The sequence below is a fragment of the Scyliorhinus torazame genome, chromosome 13 (assembly GCF_047496885.1).
Source record: "Scyliorhinus torazame isolate Kashiwa2021f chromosome 13, sScyTor2.1, whole genome shotgun sequence".
NCBI classification, from domain to species: Eukaryota; Metazoa; Chordata; class Chondrichthyes; order Carcharhiniformes; family Scyliorhinidae; genus Scyliorhinus; species Scyliorhinus torazame.
In genome coordinates, this window is record NC_092719.1 from 169591931 (window position 1) to 169614526 (window position 22596).

The following is a 22596-nucleotide window of genomic DNA, read 5'->3' on the forward strand; positions in this document are numbered from 1 at the left end:
GGCTGGTAGGAGGTTCACCCTCGTCACCGACCAACGGTCGGTAGCCTTTATGTTCAACAACACACAGCGGGGCAAGATCAAGAATGATAAAATCTTGAGGTGGAGAATCGAACTCTCCACCTATAATTACGATATCGTGTATCGTCTGGGGAAGCTCAACAAATCCCCAGATGCCCTGTCCCGCGGCACATGTGCCAGCGTGCAAGATGACCGACTCCGGGCCATCCACAATTACCTCTGTCACCCGGGGGTCACCCGGCTTCTCCACTTCATCAAGGCCCGCAACCTGCCCTACTCCACCGAGGAGGTCAGGGCCATGACCAGGGACTGCCAAGTCTGCGCGGAGTGCAAGCCGCACTTCTATCGGCCAGACAAGGCCCACCAGGTGAAGGCATCCCCCACTTTGAACGCCTCAGTGTCGATTTCAAAGGGCCCCTCCCCTCCACTGACCGCAACGTGTATTTTCTTAACGTCGTTGACGAGTACTCCCGTTTCCCCTTTGCCATCCCATGCCCCGACATGACCACGGCCACCGTCATTAAGGCCCTACATAGTATCTTCACCCTGTTCGGTTTCCCCACTTACGTCCACAGTGACCGGGACTCCTCGTTTATGAGCGACGAACTGCATCAGTACTTGCTCGGTAAGAGCATTGCCTCGAGCAGGACTACCAGTTACAACCCTCGTGGAAACGGACAGGTGGAGGAGGGAGAATGCGACGTTATGGAAGGCCGTCCTTCTGGCCCTACGGTCTAGAAGTCTCCCAGTTTCCCGCTGCAGGAGGTCCTCCCCAACGCGCTCCACTCAATTAGGTTTCTCCTCTGCACAGCCACGGACGAGACCCTCATGATCGCCTATTTGTCTTCCCCAGGAAATCCACCTCCGGGGTCTCGTTTCCATCCTGGCTGACAACACTGGGGCCTGTCCTCCTCTGAAAGCACGTGAGGAGCCATAAGTCCTGCGCCCTGGTCGAGAGTGTCCAGCTCCTTCACGCCAACCCTCAGTATGCCTACGTGGCGCACCACGACGGCCAACAAGATACAGTCTCCCTTCGGGATCTGGCACCCGCCCGTTCCCCTGCGACCATCACCTACCCCCCCATCCTACACCGAACACCGCCCCCGCCCCTACATGGCCTACACCCCCTTCCCCCCACCCACCCCCACCCCCTCGGGGGAGGTATATAGATCTGCAGCCTGTAGGCAGCACTCAGTACAGAGCAGTCGCAGGCAGGCACAGTTCTAGCTGATTAAAACCACTGTTCACTTCTACTCATCGTCTCGTGTGAATTGATGGTCCCATCAAATATTGGTCAGAATCCCCCCCCCGCACTGGTAGGCAGAGGGGTAGGGTGGGAGGGGGAGTGCGATTGAACCTCTGTGGGGAAGCCAGGATTACAACAATGCTACATCTCAGGTGGGGATGGAAGGGAACTGGTGCCTCCCCTCTAAGATCTGGTGGTCTCTTCCCAGCCCCACCTTCTACTACAAGATCCTTCATTTCTCTCTCGCAGCAACCCCCCCTTCCCCCCCTCCAACACACGCACACACACACACACAGGCTTTCCCTACCCTCGCCGCCTACAGGCTACATTCCCCCCTCCCCCCCCGGGCCTTCTGCTCTCAGACTTTGTCTGCGACATCTTCTGTCGACTGCAGCGCTGTGGAGAGGACTGGAGAGCTGCTGGCTAATCAACGGGGGACTTCCCCTGAGCGAGGGGTGGAATTCCCACCTGCAGCCAATCACCAAACACTGGATTGACTCTTCGGATCACAGGAAACAAGAGTCTGCCATCTGAAAAATCAGGCTATTGTTTTCTTTTCACTAAAATAAAAGCATACTACTGCTTAATACTGTGGATTAACTACCTGCAAACTCTCTCTGCCTAGTATAGTGGAACTACAGCAAAGGTAATAGAGGAACCTCTCTCACAGGCAGCCTTTTGCTAGAATTAAGCACTTCAGATATACAGTTAACCATTGCCTTTAAATAATCCTGTGAGAATTAGGTCATGAATCATGAAAATGACAAAACATCATGGGTGGGATTCTCCGACCCCCTGACGGGTCGGAGAATTGCCGGGGCGGCGGCGTGAATCTCGCCCCTGCCGGCCGCCAAATTCTCCGGCACCGAAAATTTGGTGGGGGCGGGAATCACGCTGCGCCGGTCGGCGGGCCCCTCCCCCCCGGCGATTCTCCGGCCCGCGATGGGCCGAAGTCCCGCTGCTGTCATGCCAGTCCCATGAGCAAGAGTCAAACCACCTACCTTACCGGCAGGACTGGCGGCGCGGGCAGGCTCTGGGGTGCTGGGGGGGGGGGGCGATCTGGCCCACGATCGGGGGCCCACTGAGCCGCGGGCGGGCCTGTGCCGTGGGAGCACTCTTTTCCTTCTGCCTCGGCCATAGCCTCCGCGATGGCCGGTGTGGAAGTAACCCCCCCCCCCCCTGCGCATGCGCGGGGGGGGGAATGATGTCAGCAGTCGCTGTCGCTCCCGTGCATGCGTGGACTTCCGCTGGCTGGCGGAGTCCCTTCGGCCCCAGCTAGCATGGCGCCAAAGGCCTTTCCCGCCGGCCGAAGGCGCACCAACCACTCCGGCGAGGGCCTAGCCCCTCAAGGTGAGGGCTTGGCCCCTAAAGGTGCGGAGAAATCAGCACCTTTGGGCGGCCCGACGACAGAGTGCTTCCCGCAACTCCATCCCGCCGGGACCCCCCCGCCCCACCGGGTAGGAGAGAATCCCGGCCCATAAGTCAGTGCTCTGATAAAAGGGGCTGGACTCTCCCCTAACCGGCAGGGCAGTCTGTGCCGGCGCCGAAGAGTGGCGTGAACCACTTCGGCTTTGGGCCGCCCGGAAGGTGCGGAATCTGGTGCCGAAGGGCTTGGCTCGGCGCCGAAGGGCCTCCGCCGGCCGGCGCGATTTGGCGCATGTGCGGGAGCGCCAGCATGTGCTGGCGTCATCCCAGCGCATGCGCAGGGTGGTTCTTCTCAGCCCTGGCCATGGCGGACCATTACATCGGCCGGGGCAGAGGGAATGAGTGCCCCCACGGCACAGGCCCGCCCGTGGATCGGTGGGACCCGATCGCGGGACAGGCCACCGTGGGGGACACCCCCGGGGCCAGATCCCCACGTGCCCCCCCGAGGACTCCGCAGGCCGCCCACAGAGCCAGGCCCCGCCGGTAAGGACCTGGTGTATTTCACGCCGATGGGATCCGCCGAAACCGGGCGGCCTCTCGGCCCATCGCCGGGGGTGGGCCGCAGCCAACAGCCCCCGACCGGCGCGCCGCGATTCCTGCCAAAAAGCCGGCGCAGGAGAATCCGGCAGCCAGCATCGGGATGGGATTCACGCCGCCCCCCCCCCCCCCCCCCCCCCCCCCCCCCCGCCCCCCGCCAATTCTCCAGCCCGGCAGGTCTTTGACCTGAAATTTTAACTTGGTTTTCTGTCTCCAATGATGCTGCTTGGCTTGCTGAGTGAACCCCACAATGTTACCAGATGCACCATAGAAAGTGTCCTATCTGGCTGCATCATAGCCTGGTACGACAATTGCTCAGCACAAGACTGTAAGAAACTACAGAGAGTCATGAACACAGCCCAGTCCATTAAGCAAAACTCCCTCCCACCCACTGACTCTGTCTACACCTCCCGCTGCCTTGTCCTTCCCACCCGGGTCATTCTCTCTTCCAACCTCTTCCACCAGGCAAAAGTTTGAGAACATGCACTAACAGTTTCAAAAACAGCTTCTTCCCCGCTGTTACCGGACTCCAGAATGACCCTCTTATGGACTGAACTGATCTCTCGGCACATCTTCTCTACTGAGTAGTACGACACTCCGTATGCTTCACCTGATGCCTGTGCCTATGTATTCACTTTGTGTATTTATGTGTGTCTTATGTTTTTTCATGTATGGAACGATCAGTCTGGACTGTACGCAGAACAATACTTTACACTGTACCCTCGGTACACATGACAATAAACCCAAATATTTTTGTTTTTATTTCAGAGTTACAGCATCCACAGCATTTTGCTTTTGTACAGATCAGTGTTCCATTGTTTTAAACCAAAGTTGTGGTTCAGTAATAATTTACCTGCAGGGCAGATGAGAGTTAGGCCACAGATGTCTGTTGGGTGGCGAGCAGCATAAACACCAGCAACATTACCACCCATTGATGTACCAATTAGATGAAATGGCTTCCGATTTAACCCGATGCATTCAACAAACTGGAGAGAGAGAGGAGAAAAGACATTCAAGCTTTACAGATCAACTCAACTAAGTTGACCTAGATCCTCATGCTCTGTCTTCAGAAACAAGTGTGTTACTTGAAGCATAGTTTCTAAACAGACAAACATGCTTTTGTTTTTACATTCCAAAGATGTGCAGGTTAGGTGCATTGGTCATGCTAAGTTGCCCCTTAGTGTTCAAAGGTTAGGTGGGGTTAGGCCGGGGAAATGGGCCGAGGATTCTATGGAGTCTATCTATGAAATAAATAGGAGCGTGGTTTTGCTTTTGCAAATAAGAGTCAATGAACAAACCCCTCTGGCAAAGTAAATTTGCACAATTTCTAAGCCAAAATATTCAAAAATAAGAATCTGAAGGATTGCAGAATATACAAGGTCGCATGGAAATCCAATCCATTTCCTTTGTGATTTACTGTGAGCTTCCAAGATATTGTGTGTTTTGGAAAATTCATCACATGACTACGAATCAAGGATTATCCTTTTGAAATTTTACTGAAAGGAGAGGTCAGCGTATCAATTTAATCAGCTTCCGAGAGCAGTCGGTTGCTGAGGTTGATGTCCAATTATAAAAAATGTAAGCATTTTGGAGACGTCACCATATTATGCGCGCTTTTTGGTTCCAGTAGTAGTCTCTTAATTAAAAAGTTCACAGGAATAACTGCAACATCTGAAAAGATTATTGTAGCAATTAATTGTATTGATGAAGCCAAAACATGCTCGATTCTGTCAAAGGGAAGATACAAGTTATCATGGCAATAAGCTCATTTACCATGAGCGATTATGTTTGTTTATTCAGAATGTTAATTAAAATCCCATGTCATCAAGCATGAAGAGCTCAAATCAAGAAATAAGTTTCTGTTGAGAATCATTAAGAATATTAGGCAGTGACTGCAGCTTTATAAAATCTGGCAGCTGAGATATGGAGATAGCTCAGAACAGCACAAAAGTGGGTCTTGTATTAATCCATTTAAGGAAAGTACCTTCAGTAACACAAAACCGGAATTAGTATTAAAAATTCTGGCAGGTTCAATCCAACTACTCGACTTCCATTTCTATTTTCAGGAAGCAACCTACCTCATTTGCAGCTGGGACATCATTAACCCATAGAATCTCTACAGTGCAGAAGGAGGCCATTTAGCCCATCAAGTCTGCACCTACCTTCTGAAAGAGCACTCTACCGAGACCTACCCCGCTGTCCCATCCCCGCAACCATACACAACTTGCACATCTCTGGAAACCAAGGGGCCATTTGGCGTGGCCAATCCATCTATCCTGCACATCTTTGGACTGCGGGAGGAAACTGGAGCCCCCAGAGGAAACTCATACAGACACGGGTAGAATGTGCAAACTCCACACAGGCAGTCACCCAAAGACAGATTCGAACATGTCGCTGTAAGGCAGCAATGCTAACCATTGTGCCCCCTAATGTTTGTCATAAGGAGTTTCTAATTCTCCCTCGACTTTGATACTCATAGCGGAGTGCCATTATGACTTTCAATGGGTTTGCAGAGTTATATAGAGACTACTTGTGCTGTACAGGCCAGGAGGGCCCTTGGTGTGATCCTCAGTCAGCACCAAGTTACCTGATCTCATAATAAAATTTATTCAACAGCAACTGTTAGTAGGCTATTTGATCACAGCAATATCACACCTGACCAAGGCATTGACCTCATTCGAGATCCAGCAAGAGATGCAGGATAATGTTTAGGAACAGCAACCTTGGTTGGATTATCTTTCTCTAATCCATGAGTACTCAAACTAAGCCTCAGCATCCCTGGGTTAGAGAAATCTGCCAACATTCGCTGTCAAAGCTCAGGGATGAATAATCAATACTTGGCCTTTGAGGCAACTTAGTGGTTGTGGAACTGTACCCCATTAAGGAATTTACATAGACAAGGAGGGGATAAAACTAGGGAGAAACATTTTTGAAAAAGATTCAAGTTAAGTGGCATTTAAATTATCAAGCTTTCCTTATATCCCTAAGGCTCTTTATACAACAAAGAATTCTAGATGTGGTTGATCTGCCCAATCATCCAGCTTTCTGGATCTGCATTTAAATTTTGAGCAACAGTGTAAGTGCAAATCTTGTTGCAGTCACCATGTCGGAGACACAATATAAAAGGAACACGATCAATACCAAGGGAACAAATAGAAATACTCAAGAATCATAAAGCCATACAGTACAAAAGAGACACTTCAGCGAATCGAGTCTGCACCGACAAAACAACTAAATCTCCACAAATCCCACTTTCCAGCACTTGGCCCATAGCCTTGAATGTTATGACATTTCAAGTGCTCATCCACATACTTTTTAAAGGCTGTGAGGTTTCCTGTCTCTACTACCCTCCAAGGCAGTGCACTCCAGACTCCCACTACTTGCTGGGTGAAAAGACTTTTCCTCACACCCTCCTAAACCTCACAACCCTCACCTTAAAATTGTGCCTCATCATTATTGACCATTCAACTAAGGAGAACAGTTGCTTCCTATCCACCCTGCCCATACCCCTCATAATCATGAACACGTCAATCAGGTCACCCTTCAGCCTTCTCTGCTCAAAAGAAAATAACCTGAGCCTATCCAACCTCCCTTCGTAGCTCAAATGCTCCATCCAAAGCAACATCCTGGTGAATCTCTTCTGCACGCTCGCCAGTGCAATCACTTCCTTCCTATAATATAGCGACCAGAATTGCACACAGAACTCCAGCTGTGGCCTAACCAAAGTACTGTACAGCTTCAACATAACCTCCCTGCTCTTATAATCTGTGCCACAAGTGATAAAGGCAAATGCCTCGTATGCCTTCTTGACCACCTTGGTTCTGAACCTGTCCTGCTGTCTTCAGGGATCTGTGGGTAAGCACCCTGACCCGAGATCCCTCTGTTCCTCTGAACTTCCTAGTGTCCTGCCATTCATTGAGTAATCCCTTGTCTTGTTACTCCTTCCTAAGTGCATCATGTCGCACTTTTCAGGGTTAAATTCCGTCTGCCATTGATCTGCCCATCTGACCAACCTGTCTATTTCTACCTGCAACCCAAGACCTTCTTCCTCACTATTAAACACCCTGCCAATATTTGCGTTATCCCCTTGTCAAAGGCTTTGCTCAAATCTAAATAAATGACATCAACTGCATGACCCTCATCTACACACCTGATCACCTCATCAGAAAATGTAATCAAATTTGTTTGGCATGACCTCTCTCTGACAAAGCTATGCTGACTATCTCTGATCAAACCTTGCCTCTCCATGTGAAGATTAATTCTCTCCTTCAAAACTTTCCCCAATAGTTTCCTATATGAGACTCACTAGTCTGTAATTCCCTCGTTTATCTTTACCACCCACATTAGCTGTCCTCCAATCCTCTGGCACCTCCCATATGGCCAGAGTCTAATGAAAAATTTAGGTGAGAGCCCCTGTAATTCTCTACTCCACTAAGGCCCCCGCTGATTTGTACTTGCTAAAAGCACCTCTTTTCTTTCTTATCCAGTCCAATACTACACTAGCACAGAAAGAACATAAATTTAGGAATGCAGGAAATTGCCCATTCAGTCCCTCAAACCTGGTCTGCCAGTGATTTAGATCATGACTGATCGGTACTCCATTAATCCATCTTAGCTCTATATCCCATTACATCCTATGAAATAAAAATCTTTTGCAGTCTGTCTTGGGAGTTTTGATTATTTCAGCATGCACAGCACATTTGGGAGTCAAAATTCCAGGTTTGTATTTCACTTGGTGTGAAAAAGCGCTTCCTGATTTCCTTTGAAACAGCCTGGCTGTATTTGAAAATTAGAGCCCCTTGTTCTTGATTTCCCCACCAAAGGAATATGTTCTCTATATCAACCTTATAAAATCTTTTTAATATTTTAAGCACCTCAACATAGATTACTCCTCAAGGGAATGCCAGCCATGTTTATGGAAGCTGTCCTTGTAATTTAACCTTCTGAGCTCCAGTAATATTCTGAAATTTTTGAAAGAAACTCTAATTTTGACCTTCAATACCTTGTAAAGCACCACCTGCCCTCTTTTGTGAAAGATCCTGTGGCACTATTCATGGAAGAGTGGGAGCGTTTCCTGATGTCCTGACCAATAATTAACCCTTAACCACATTAACCCATCACCAATATCGATTATCTGGTAATTTATCTATTTTGTTCAAGGGACTTTGCTGTGTGCAAATTGGCTACCATTTAACTATACTTCAAAAGTGTTTAACAGACTGTTAAGCACATTAGGGGATCCTAAAGTCGTGAAATGCACTATCTAAATGTAAGTCCTTCCCTCTCTCTATAAACTGTGTCTGAATTCTGTCCTTAGATTAATTATAAAGCTGAATATTTCTCATTGAACTTAAAGGAATCTCAGTCCAAATACATGAATATGTCTTGACTTGCCGTCTGTCTTATACAGCGCCAACTAATAGAAACAAACCGTAATATTCTTGTAAATAGATAACCGAGCTGACAGAAATCACAGATCAGTAATGTTTGCATGTAAATACTTCCCATATTGGAGACATTCAATCAGATCTGTGCAACAAAGGCTTGCAACAAGAGATAAATGACAATACTCTTCATCTATCACGGACAGCCAATGGTTCTTGAAAGATTCAGGAATAAAAGGTCTTCACGGAAAAGCTGGCATTTCAGCGAAGCCACACTGATTTGATGAAATTCTAATTTCAGTCTCATAACTAATTACATGTTCAAAGCAACAGTAAATGCGCCACTCACCTGGTGAATCCTGTTTACTTGTCCTTCTATGGAATAATCGTCTATAGAAGTACGGGTTGTGCCCTCGTGGCCTGGCATATCAACACAGATCAGGTGCAGGTTCTTAGGCAAAAACTGTTTAAAAGAACAATGCATAATCTAAGCTACTTTTGTTCACGAAACAGAGTGCTATTTGCCATTCAATCATTTCCAGTTGCCTATTGGCTCTTTATGTTGTTTAGTGGTTCTTACAGTACCTATGGCCCAAATTTTCCGATCAGCTTCGGAACTGATCAGACAGAAAACCACCCACTTCCCCGGAGACTTTTCCAGGCCAAATGTCCGATCCACGATGCAGAAGAATTCCCTCAGTGCTAAAATCCACAAAGAAAACAGCGAAGAGAATCATCCCAGAAACTAAACCTCCCTTTTTACACTACTGGCTGCTGTATTCTGGTAGGTGTTTAAAGTTAGTGAATGAGTGCATGACTGAACGGGTGAGTCTGGAAGTGGGTAGAGTGGCAGGTGGGTGAGGTGATAGGGTGACAGGTGGGTAAACGCAACACCATCCAGGACAAAGAAGCTCACTTGATTGACACCCCACCCACTATTTTCAACATACACTCCTTCTACCACCCATGCACAGTGGCAGCATTGCATACCATCTACAGGTTGCACTGCCACTGTGCATCAGGTTGCACTGTGGAAATTCACCAAGGCTCCTTTGATACCACCTTCCAAACCCATAATATGTGCCATCTAGAAGGACAAAGGCAGGGGATGGATGGGAACATCACCATCTGCAAGTTCCCCTCCAAGCCACACACCATCCTGACTTTCCATTCCTTCACTGTTGCTGGGTCAAAATCATGGAAACCCGTCCTTAACAGCACTGTGGGTTTCCGTACAGCACATGGACTGCAGCAGTTCAAGAAGGTGGCTCACCATCATCTTTGAAGCACAATAATGGATGGGCAATAAAAACACTGGCCCAGCCTGCAACACCTACATCCTGGTAAAAGAATTACAAAAAGGGTTGGCTAATTTGAGAGCTGATTTATTTTCCTGTACTCTAAGGTAATCACATAAAAAGGAGTGCACATAGGGAACAACAAATCTGCATCTGAGAAGGAGGAATTTTATCTTTTTCCCCCGCAGAGTGTTGCACCATTTGTGACTTTCTCTGCGGTATTGTTCAGAACATGGTGCAAACAACGTGTCAAGGAGCGGGCCCCACAATGTCACGCAAACTGAAGATCGAGGCACCACTTTTAAAAGATGCCCCGGTGCACAAAAGTTTAAAATCCCAAGAGTATTTCAAGTGCAAAATAAGGAAATCTGGGGCGCTGCTGATCTAACTCTCACTCTAATAAACGCTAAATAGGTGCAGGGGGTGCAGTAGCAGATCACAGCAAGGGCAACATGGCACAAGAATTAGGGTGGATGGGGAAAGATGATTACAGGGCCCAAAGCCAGCAGGAATGGTTTGATGCCCAATATTCCCCCTTTCACATTGCAAGCCCAGCAGGAAGAAATTGCAATGGCTATTGATTCTGAAACAGTGAGCTGTTTCCTAAGATTATACAAGGCAATACATGATGTCGACACCACCACCCAAATGATGCCAAATTTGCACACTGCTCCTTCCTGCATCAACCTTTTAAAAAATCAATTATATTTATTTAACTTTTGCTATAAACCGTCATTTTTGTTGATTAATTCCAATGGAAAGTTGAAAACATTGTTTTGTACTCATGTGTGTAAGTCCACGTGTGGTGTAACATGAAATTTGAATGTTTATCTATGTTGCACTAGCTGTTTTCACCTGCAACAGTTCAGTTGGTTTTACCGTCCCTGGGTAGGTAAAGGGAAGCACATACTCTCATTTGCTAGAATGATAGAATGGTTACAGCCCAGGAGATGGTCATTCGGCCCACCATGTCTGTACCAAGTGCCATTCCCCAACCTTTTCCCCAAAGCCCTGAAAAGTTTTCTTCCTGACCCACTGATCCATTTACTTTTTAAATGTTTGAATCTGCCTCCACCAGTCTCAAGCAGTGCATCATAGATCCCAACCACTCGCTGTGAAACGTGTTCATCTTCAAGTTCCTGCTGCTTCTTTTGCCAATCGACTTAAAATTGGCATCCTCGGGTTCTGGATCTAGATCCTTCCACCAATGAGAACTGTTTCTCTCGATCTACTCTTGTCTTAACCCTTCATGATTTTTAATATCTCTATCAAATCCCCTCTCAATTTTCTCTCCTCTAAGGAGAACAAAGGCAGTTTCTGCACACCCACGTAATTGAAGTACCTCATCCCTGAAACTATTTTTGTGAATCTTGCCTTCACGCCCTTCCAAAAGCATGGTGCCTGATCCTGGCATTGAAACAGGATTGCAACATGGTGCTTCATTCAGTATATTGCAGTTCAACACATTATAACTTCCACAGAGCAAAGCCATTATTTTTGTGCAAATTAATTTGACGATTAGTTTGAATTTGAACAACGTAGTATGATAGTTACTCCGTTTTGATGTGGTGGTCACCCCAAGTAATTCTTGATCTGTAATACCACCCATAAGTCTGAAATATGTATCTTCTTTGTACATTTATCTATCAGATGGGTTAAATTAAGTCTATGCACCATCAAAACATTATGTGATGCTAATCCCTATGGTTGAGAAGCACGGGAAAAAAATCAGACTTGCACAAAGAAGATCAAACCTAAAAGCTCTCTTAAGCTGCTTTTGCATTTATGCTAGCAGAGTACTTGCATTGCTGGTTCCTGTAGCACTTGTGTAGTTAGCAGTAATACCCACCTCCAATCCTCCAGCCCATGTAAACCTGCAAAATCCACAAACACTTAACAGTTCGGGAAACTGCAATGCAAGTACCCCTCTGATATAAATAAAAAACACAGTTTTATTTGTATTTGTGGCAATGTGAGGGTCAGGACTAGACAATGCTCTCACACCTCAGGTGGATCTCAATGTTTTGGGGATTGGGCAAATCTCGCAAATGATGTTTGTTGTGGTGGGCCTCTTTCAACTAACCACAGGAGACTCAGGGGCGGGTTACAGTCATTTATTTGTGATTCAAGCCTGGAGGGAACTACCCCAGATAAGCCAATGGAGCAGCACTCTCTCCTAATACAGCCCTAACACAGCTCTCATAAGGAGAACATTCTAATACGACTCTCTCCTCTAAGTCACAGATATAAACTGCTTATACAATTAGTCAGTGCACAGAACATTGTTTCATTTCCAATCTTGTATTATTAAACCTCTTAGCCAAAAGCCTGGCTGTCATCTCCTAGCTAGAGACTGTCTGTTCTTCTAACAAGTAAAAACAACATGGCTTGCGAGTTCTGCTGATCTTAGATCCTTGAGGTAGAGCATGTGCTCTTTACTCTAATGCAAGGGTATTAGATCTATCCCTCCCCTTTTACTAAATCTATTCATTTACTCATTCAATTTGGAAAAGTGCAGCATTACACAAATGGACAGGGGATATGTTTAACATGCATACACCCTTGAAGGTAAAGCATTAAAGATGGTGGACAGAGAAAGTTACCTGGGCATTTTTGTGCATACATTTCTGAATGTTGATGAGCAATGCCATGAGGCAATAGCTAAGGTGTTGGCTGCATTCATAGGACAACTGATTCTAAGGTAAAGCATACTATTTTGCCCTTGTACAAAATCTTGGCCAGGCCTCAATTGTGATATTGAGAGGAGAGGTGCAAATGAGGGCCATATGCTAGAATCCCAGTTTAAGGCATCTTCGTAAATGGCGGCACGGTGGTTAGCACTGCTGCCTTACAGCGCCAGGGGCCCGGGTTTGGTTGGGGGTGGGTTCTCCCTGTGTCTGCGTGGGTTTCCTCCGGGTGCTCCGGTTTCCTCCCACAGTCCAAAGATGTGCAGATAAGGTGAATTGGCCATGGTAATATTGCTCAAAAATGTTAGGTGGGGTTACAGCGATAGGAGCGAGAATAGGTAGAGTGCTCTATCGGAGCATGGGCTCGATGGGCCAAATGGCCTCCTTCTGCATTGTAGGGATTCTATGATTCTATGAATATGTTGAGCTCCAGTGAATGGCTTGTCCCAATTAATTAGTTTAGGGAGGATCAGAAGTCACAAATATCAGTTGTAACAGTTAAATCTTTGTTCGTTGGTTGGTTGGAGTTTTCTCCCACAGAGATTAATGAATCTCTAGAGCAAGCTGCAGCTTAACAATGGAAATCATATGTATTCCTACACGTGAGAGCTGGATCTGTGTCTGGCTTGGGTGGAGATTATTAGGTACTACAGTGAATCCTATGATCTCCTAGAACAATTTCAATCACCCAGAGAGGTCAGAGAGTAATTGCCTAGAATTGTCCTCTCAAACTGGCCTGGAGTTTTAATAAGTTATTGCCTCTCATAAGATCACATGGCTTTTGTGTGGGGTGGAGACCGTGTTATTTATTGTGATGCACAAGGTATCAATGAATCAGAGGATTTTTTCTTTGAGAAAATGTGGAAGTAATGAAATGAGGAAAGACGCTGCATATATAAACACAGTGGTCACTCGTATTAATTAAAAGGTATTTTCATAATTTTTTAGATATCTTGTAAAATTGAAAAATAAATTTGTGGTTGGAGCCGAGACTAACCTTCACCACAGACAGCCACATGTCCTTGTGAGCTGAAAATCCATGCAACATCAAAATAGAAGGTTTACCACCAAGTTTCCCACGGCATGAATAGCAGAATCGATAGTTGCCATAGTCAGCATATTTAATTTGCATACCTAATGTCGTTCGCCAGTACCTGTGCAAAAAACACAACAGTACAGTATACCTACAAGTCTACCGCACACAATTGAACTGAGATTTTCTGCTACTTTTTGCAAGTTTTTCAATGTGTTCTTGTCAGAAATGACGGAAGAGAATGAGTCTTCATGGGACTACCACAGGACTTCACGTAAGACATGGGTCGCACAGAAAGAAACTGCTTCCTACAGCGAGGTGGAAACTGCAGTAATTGCTCTGTAGTCTAAAGATGTTTGCTATACAGGAGTAATCATGGAGGAATATTCTCAAGTGCAGGGGGAGGTGGCAGAACATTCCGCCCATTCACTCTGTTTCTCATAACAGATGCTGCCTGACCTGCTGAGCGCATTTATTTTTTTGTTTTTTACTTGACATTTCCAGCACCTGCAATATTTTGTTTTTGTATTTCGATTTATAGTCAGTGAGTGAAGCACATGCTAAATTCACTATGATTTTATTCCCGGTGCTCAGTCTCATACAACATCACATGTTCTAAATAACAGTTAGAATTAAATGTTCTTTCTTTTTTTTAAAATAAATTTAGAGTGCCCAATTAATTTTTTCCAATTAAGGGGCAATTTAGCGTGGCCAATCCACCTACCCTGCACATCTTTGCGTTGTGGGGGCGAAACCCACGCAAACACGGGGAGAATGTGCAAACTCCACACGGACAGTGACCCAGAGCCGGGATCGAACCTGGGACCTCGTGGCCGTGAGATAGCAGTTCTAACCACTTTAAATGTTATTTCTATTCACTCGATTTTCCCCATTCCCAATATCTCCTCTTTCATTTTATTTCTAATTATTCAGTCTATTCGGAGAATCCCGCCCTCTTTCCTTAATTTTATCCTGTCTTTTGAGAATTGTGCCCCACCTTGAAAAACTAGGGCTGGATTCTCCATTGCTGAGCCTAAATGTTGATGCCGGGGCAGGATTCCTGGACTTCCACGACAGCAAAACTGCCGCCGCACCTGGTCCAATTCAGCGACCGTGGAGGGGCTGGCACTGGCGCCATGTGGAACACAATCGATTCTAATTGAAAATGGTGCAGGATTCACCGGATCCGTGACTGACACTCAGGAGGCTGACAAGCTGCAGCCACATATACACATTACACTCCCCACAAACACTCATGCCAGTCAACATGATGGAGCACGCCCATCCTGCTGATGGGTTGGCTGGGGCCAGAAGGCACCTAGAGGGGTGGCCTAAGGGGACACCCATACAACCCGTGGCCCTACATTCAGTGGGCAGTCAGGGGTGTGTGCAGCCGCGGCAATGGTGCTCTGTGCCGGTCCACACTGACCCCACAACCCACCTCCTGGCCACCCCCCACCTCCCCCCTCCCTGCACTCCTCCCCCCGGCCCTGGTAGAAGCTTCCCGGCCAGGGGCACAACAGTCAGCAAACTATGGCGATGTTGGACAATTCCCGTACCCCGTCTCTCCCTCAGCAGCCACGGCGCCTATTTCATAATTTTTAAAAGCACAAGTGAACCTCGCCGTACGGAATTCGCCCCAGTGGAGACGGAGAGTCACGGAGGCCCCGGAGAATACCAGGTCAGGCAGGCTAATTATATGCCAACACTATCGAGGCACCAGAAAATTGTGATTTGCTGTGAATCCATCGCTGGTCACGATTTTGGTGTCAAAACCGATTCTCCGCCCAATCGCGTTTCCCGATTCCAGCATCAGCCGACGGAGAAACCCGCCCCCTGGTCTCTGCTTGGCTGAAAACCGCCTGTAAATAATTGTCGATTGAAAATTGATATGCCTATTGGTGTGAACACACCAACCTTTAATGCCTTTTAACTATGATGTATGTGGCTGCAAGTAACATTATGTTCCCCTTCTCCACTCCCATATTATTAATGAAAACATTGACTCGTGACTCCCTGCTGGCAAAGGTGCTGGCTACCGTCTGATCCTTCGCTTAAGTGGCTACAGTGTGCAAGGTGTGAGAGAGTGACTTCCATTAAGAATTCAATCTTAGGCTATGGGCTCGGGGTGGGGGAGAAAAACAGCCAGTATTTATCCTGTCATCACTCAATGTTCATACAATTTAACACTTTTAACAAGAGCTGTGTAGCAATCTAAAGAATAGGAAACATGCCTAATTTTCCCCTCCATATTCAAGTAGGTCACCGGTAGCACCCTTGCTTACTGCCCTGAGATCACCTAACTCAACACAGGCCATAGGTTGACGTGTGATGTAGCATTCACCCTCACCCCCAAATTCCGATCTGCACCATTCACTATTACCTGACGGAGAAGAACGGTGTGCCCTTGCCAAAGTGCACTATGCTTAAAAGAAGAGTGCACCACCAGCTCCAATGAACACTTCTTAATACATTTACAGTTTTTGAATACCTGGGTGTGGTGAAGTATTCCGGCCTCTCCTCACTATTTCTCCTGGGATAGGTCACCCGACAGACCTCCAAAAATGAGCCTTTCTAATGAATTCCCAAATCATCTTCTCTCCCCTTCAAGTCTGACAAAAGTGCAGTGGACTGGCGACAAACTGGCCTGTACTCTTATACGTCCTGTCCTAGTCTTAAATGTGAGTCTGCAGTACAGCCTTACTGGGCAGCATGGTAGCACAACTGGACAGCACTGTGGCTTCACTGCACCAGGGTCCCAGGTTCGATTCCCCACTGGGTCATTGTCTGAGCTGAGTCTCCCCGTGTCTGCGTGGGTTTCCTCCGGGTGCTCCGGTTTCCGGCCACAGTCGAAAGACGTGCAGGTTAGGTGGATAAATTGCCCTTAGTGTCCAAAAAGGTTAGGAGGGGTTATTGGGTTACGAGGATAGGGTGGAAGTGAGGGCTTAAGTGGGTCGGTGCAGACTCGATGGGCCGAATGGCCTCCTTCTGCACTGTATATACTATGTTCTATGAGGTGGACGTATGAGCAGAACAAGGACTTCCTAAATTTGGAGGATTGCAAGGAGTTGGGACCTAGTGCAGTACCAGCACAGATTAGTTTGGTCTCATCAGGCATAGCTGGTTAGTAACGGCAGAAGTTAAATCCCTTAAAGACTGAGGCCAGAGTCATGACCTGGACACTTGAAGACTGGGATGAGTTGGAGGGAGCATGGGGTGAGGAATTTTATTTTACATCTTAAATAGGCTCCATAAATCAGTTGGCCCTGGGGTAACCAGGGGCACGATTCTCTGACCCCCCACCGGGTCGGAGAATCGCCGGGGGCTGGCGTGAATTCCACCCCTGCCGTGTCCCGAATTCTCCGCCACCGGAGATTCGGAGGGGACGGGAATCGCGCCGCGCCGGTCGGCGGAAATCGCGCCGGTCGGCGGGCCCACCCCCGGCGCTTCTCCGGTCCGCGATGAGCCAAAGTCCCGCCGCTGTCAACCCACGCCAGCCGGTGTGCATTGAACCATCTTTCGAACGGCGGGACAAGGCGGCACGGGCGGGCTCCGTGGCCCCGGGGAGTGCCCCCACGGTGGCCTGGCCCGTGATCGGGGCCCACCGATCCGCGGGCGGGCCTGTGCCGTGGGGGCACCCTTTTCCTTCCGCCTTCGCCATGGTCTTCACTATGGCGGAGGCGGAAGAGACCCCCTCCACTGCGCATGCGCGAGGATGCCGTGAGCGGCCGCTGACGCGCCCGCGCATGCGTCGCCCAGCGAAGTCATTTCCGTGCCAGCTGGTGGGGCGGAAATCAGTCCGGCTCGGGCCTAGCCCCTCAAGGTGAGGGCTCGGCCCCTCAAATGTGGAGAATTCCGCACCTTTGGGGTGGTGCGATGCCGGACTGATTCCCGCCGTTTTTGGCACCGGGCGGCGGACATCGGGCTGATTGTGGAGAATCCCGCCCCAGATTCCTCATCTATGGAAGGAAGCCTAACTTCAGTAACTACTTTATGTTGGCAGTTCTGGGGTTCTAAATGTGAAGATGCACCGTCCCCAAAGGTCACTGATAGAGACCCCTCCGCAGGACCTGTAAACCTCTGCACAATCAGCATTACCAACCCTCTGTACCTCTAGGCCTTTGTACATTTTACAGCAATGATAACCAAGTAGCTTATTCTGTGCGAATTAATAAATACAGTTACCTTCACAATATAATCATCACTAAAGCTGAACGAATGTACACTTACCAGTAATAGAATCTGATGAGTGCTGCAGGGCACAGTAGAAATGAAGCTACAAAAGCTAGAATGGGTATAGCAAGTGTACCTCCTGCTAGGACACACATGTTCATTAAATCCAAATCCATTTTCCCACTGTGGCTCCTGAAAGAATGAAGATTAAAAGAAGAAAAACAAGAGTGAAATGCACAGAAAGGAGTTGTTTGCTCTGCATCTACTTTGATCTCTGGGTGTGCTAATATATTTTATCTGGATTATAAGCAGCCGCCTGTCTCAGACATAATTACTGGAACCAAATGCAATAAGAGCACAAAAGCATAACTTTTTGGAACTGATTGTATCTGCTCTTCTTAAAAAAAAAATCACCAATGGGGACACTTAAGTGTGGAACAAATTAACACGCTGGTAGTATAACAGTTCACTGCAACTACTAACAGCAGGGTGATAATATATCAACCAGGGGCCGGTTTAGCTCAGTTGGCTAGACAGCTGGTTCGTGATGCAGAGCTACGTTAACAGCACGGATTCATTTCCTGTACACCCTGAGATTATTCATGAAGGTCCTGTCATGATATGCAGACACACACATAATGATATACAGACAAGCAGCTAATGGACACAGAGAACAGGACATGACCAATAAGCAGGCAGGACACTCAGGGGTGGGATCTGACTAAAGAAGACACGAGGCACTCACACTCCGCCTCTTTCCACTGATGAATATCTAGAGAGTCAGTCAAGGGTGTTGTTACAATCTCACACCTCCACCACGTGGCTAAGAGCTAGTCTGGTTCAGTCAGACAGAGTAACCACACTTAAGTTAGCAGAGAGTCGAACTCACAGAGAACTGTGCTAACTGTGCTATTAGTTCAATAAACCTGATTGAACTAACTTCAAGGCCTGGAGTATCTTTCTGATCTAAGCTGCATCCAGTTGCAGCCAGTGTTAGGCCAGTGTACCTAACACAACACGATACCAGGAGACTACTAATTTTACTAATTTAAGGTGGCTTACCGCAGACCGTTCCGTGACGACCAGCAAATGTATCCTGGCACCATGGAGAAGATTCAGGCTCCTCACCAGCTCAGGACCTCCGGCAATCTCAGTGCCAACTGGCGGACATTCAAGCAAAAGTTTCTGCTGTACATAGCAGCCTCAGACCTCGAGGGTGCAAATGATGCAAGAAAGATCGCGCTTCCCCTCTCAACAACGGGTGATCAAGCCATCGAACTCTTCAACTCGTTTAACTTCACCGAAGGCCAAGACAAGACAAAGTTTCTGACCATCCTGGACAAGTTCGATAGTCACTGTGAAGTGGACACCAATGAAATCTTCGAGCACTACATATTCAAACAACGTCTTCAAGGTAAAGATGAATCTTTCAATGCCTTCTTAACTAGCCTCCGCCTGCTAGCGCTGTCCTGCAACTTTGGCGATATTGGTGACTCCATGATCAGAGACCAAATCGTGTTTGGAGTTCACTCTGATCCTCTGAGAGAGCAGCTCTTAAAAATCAAGCATATGACCCTGCCAGTTGCGATTGAAACATGCACAGTGCATGAGCACGCAACAAATCGGTATTCCCAATACAAATCGGCTGAAAATGAGAAACTTGCCTCCCACGAGGCAGTGAGTGCGCAGGTCATCTACCGGATGCAGCGCCTCCCGGATGCAGCGCCTCAGCATTGTAGACAGCAGACATCTCGCGCGATTTTCCTGGAGCCCCACGCAAGCGCGATGCGAACGGGATAACGAAGCAGCCGACACCCACACTGCGCAGGTGCAGATGTCTGCTGACTGCACTGCACATGTGTGACGACGTACACCGCGTCACGATGCCGACGTCAATATGTGCCCGAACTGTGGCAACGCCCACTTAAAGGGACACTGCCCTGCAACAGCCATGCAATGTTTAAACTGCGGGAAGCCTGGACACTATGCAGCCTTGTGCAGGTCTGCACCACCAGTCAGGCTTCAATCCCGCCCATCAAGGTGCTGTCGTCCCCATCACCACCTCTCCGGCGGTCGATCAGGATCAGACGCAAGCCACAGAGACTGGACTTATGAACATTTGTTCTGTTTGCTATGTTGTGTTTTCGCATTAGACAGCTGTTTTCACATGTACATATGTTCACATCCACTGCATGTATATATGTTAATATTGGCCTATTCTTGTAAATATGTTCACATATGTTATCCAAACATAAAAAAAGGGGAGATGTCATGATATGCAGACATACACATAATGATATACAGACAAGCAGCTAATGGATACAGAGAACAGGACATGACCAATAAGCAGGCAGGACACTCAGGGGTGGGATCTGACTAAAGAAGACACGAGGCACTCACACTCCGCCTCTTTCCACTGATGAATATCTAGAGAGTCAGTCAAGGGTGTTGTTACAATCTCACACCTCCACCACGTGGCTAAGAACTAGTCTGGTTCAGTCAGACAGAGTAACCACACTTAAGTTAGCAGAGAGCTGAACTCACAGAGAACTGTGCTAACTGTGCTATTAGTTCAAAAAACCTGATTGAACTAACTTCAAGGTCTGGAGTATCTTTCTGATCTAAGCTGCATCCAGTTGCAGCCAACGTTAGACCAGTGTACCTAACACGACAGGCCCCGCTTTCTCAATCTTGCCCCTCACCTGAGGTGTGGTAATCCTCAGGTTAAATCACTACCAGTCAGTTCTCCCCCTCAAAGGGGAAAGCAGCCTACGGTCATCTGGGACAATTGCAACTTTACTTACTTACTGAAAATATATAGCATAGGTTTAATGTCACATACTACTCATCCTTTTTAGTAACTAAATGACTAGCATATTGTACTAAAGGTGGCCTCAGAGGCATAAGACCATATGACATAGGAGCAGAATTAGGCCATGCGGCCCATCAGGTCTGCTCCACTATTCAATCATGGCTGATATGTTTCTTAACCCCATTCTCCTGCCTTCTCCCTATAATCCCTGATCCCCTTAGTAATCAAGAACCTATCCATCTCTGACTTAAAGACATGCAGTGATTTGGCCTCCACAGCCTTCTGAGGCAAAAAGTTCCACAGATTCACCAACGTCTGGCTAAAGAAATCCCTCCTCATCTCTGTTTTAAAGGACCGTCCCTTAAGTCTGAGGCTGTGCCCTTGGGTTCTAGTTTTTACTGCTAGTGGAAACATCCTCTCCAGGTCCACTCTACCTAGGCCTCTCAGTATCCTGTAAGCATGATTCTATCCAACAACCTAAACACTTCTTTTTGGGAATATAAGCTCCTTTCAGGTATTTTTACAGCTTAAGCGTTCATATCCTTCAGGAAACCAAACAGAAATGTACATAGGAGCTTGTTGTTATTTTATTGACACATTTGGCCTCATGAGGGCTCACTAATTTGAAAATAATTTGAAAGGAGGAGGAGTCACTTGAAGAGGGCATACTCAGAGATACTTACCTGAGAGAAATCCCAGCCAGTTTAGTAAAATCAAACAGATACATTAATCATCATGAAAAATGCAGTCTGTTTACAGAACTCCTCAGTGGAGTCCTGTGTTCAACCTTTCATCATTAATAGTTGTGCAAAAGTTCTGGGGAGATGCAACTCGAGGAAATGTGCTGCAAACAGGTCCACGCATCACCAGTTCTACTCCAGTGCTTTATCGCGGATTGTTTTTAAAAATAGACGTTTAACAAAAAAACAAACTGTGCAACTGCTGAGGTGCTGCATATTTAACAGTGCAGTGCTTTGTTCTAGAACCTTCTAAATTTGAAACACTGTAATAATTATTACATCACAATGAAGGAAGCTTTAAAAACTGCCCAGAACCATAGCAATACAGCAAGCTTGTGACAGGAGTGAGATATCACAGTGAGCATCTTGCCAGGCTGGATGGGGCCACCACGTGTTTTGAGATACATTAATATTTTATGAAAACGGGCTGAGCTTTCATCTCGAGCTGTAATTTTATAGTGTCCTTTCTCAGTTCTTGCTTAGATACTCTTTGCAGTTGAGCGCAAAGTATGTTTTACTCTGTTTGTAAAACTATTGTACTGAATTCTGACCGATGATCGGGAATTTTTACATAGCCTTTATACAGAGCAAAACGTACCTCACAATCCATTTGCTGCTACCAGACACACAAATGTGAGCGGTGTTTCTCACACAAACAACAAAGAATAGATGACCTCTCACATACAAGTGCTCGCCAGTGGAGTCAAAGGCATTTCAGCCAAATTGCTCGGGAATGGCACAGAGGAAGTGCTTTAATATCCGACCTCATGAATTCAAATGAACAAAAGCAGGGTAATGGTAAACAATGCAAATACCAGAATGATATCTCAGCTCCCTCACACATTAAAGACACAGAAAATACCACGATACACTTTGACCAGGTGATCTCATACTAGGTTCAGACAAATCAGCATGGGAATTTACCCAATTGTTTTCTGCTGTAACAAATTGGGTTACAATGATTTTCTGTAACATGCATTTCATAACTTCAGAACTTTTAATCTGCAACGGTGAACCCCCAGTTGGTTCACACTTCTTCAAAAAGAAGAATAAAAGTTGCATTTATATAGCGCCTACCAGGACCTCAGGAAGCCAAAGCTATTGGCCAATGAAGTGGCTTTGAAAGTGTAGTCATTGTTGTAAATGGAAATGTGGCAATTTCACACAACAATGTCCCATAAAGAGCAATGTGATAATGACCAAATAGTCTGTTAGTTGAGTGATTAATATTGGGACAACTTTG

At 46.9% G+C, this 22596-nt stretch overlaps 1 protein-coding gene across 3 annotated transcripts in view; it reads right to left on the reverse strand.

Moving 5' to 3' along the window:
* The window catches only part of abhd6a (abhydrolase domain containing 6, acylglycerol lipase a), a 184562-nt gene that overhangs the window by 49673 nt on the left and 112293 nt on the right, over positions 1-22596 (reverse strand). For 2 of the 3 annotated variants that reach the window (XM_072472396.1, XM_072472395.1), the window contains exons 2-5: positions 17859-17993; positions 13593-13749; positions 8960-9073; positions 4080-4212 (exon numbers count right to left, since the gene is read on the reverse strand). In XM_072472396.1, the coding sequence (XP_072328497.1) occupies positions 4080-4212; positions 8960-9073; positions 13593-13749; positions 17859-17977 (523 nt within the window). In that variant the 5' untranslated portion in view covers positions 17978-17993. Of the gene's footprint in view, positions 1-4079; positions 4213-8959; positions 9074-13592; positions 13750-17858; positions 17994-21296; positions 21527-22596 lie in introns of those variants that run through there. The other variant, XM_072472394.1, reaches the window with a different exon arrangement.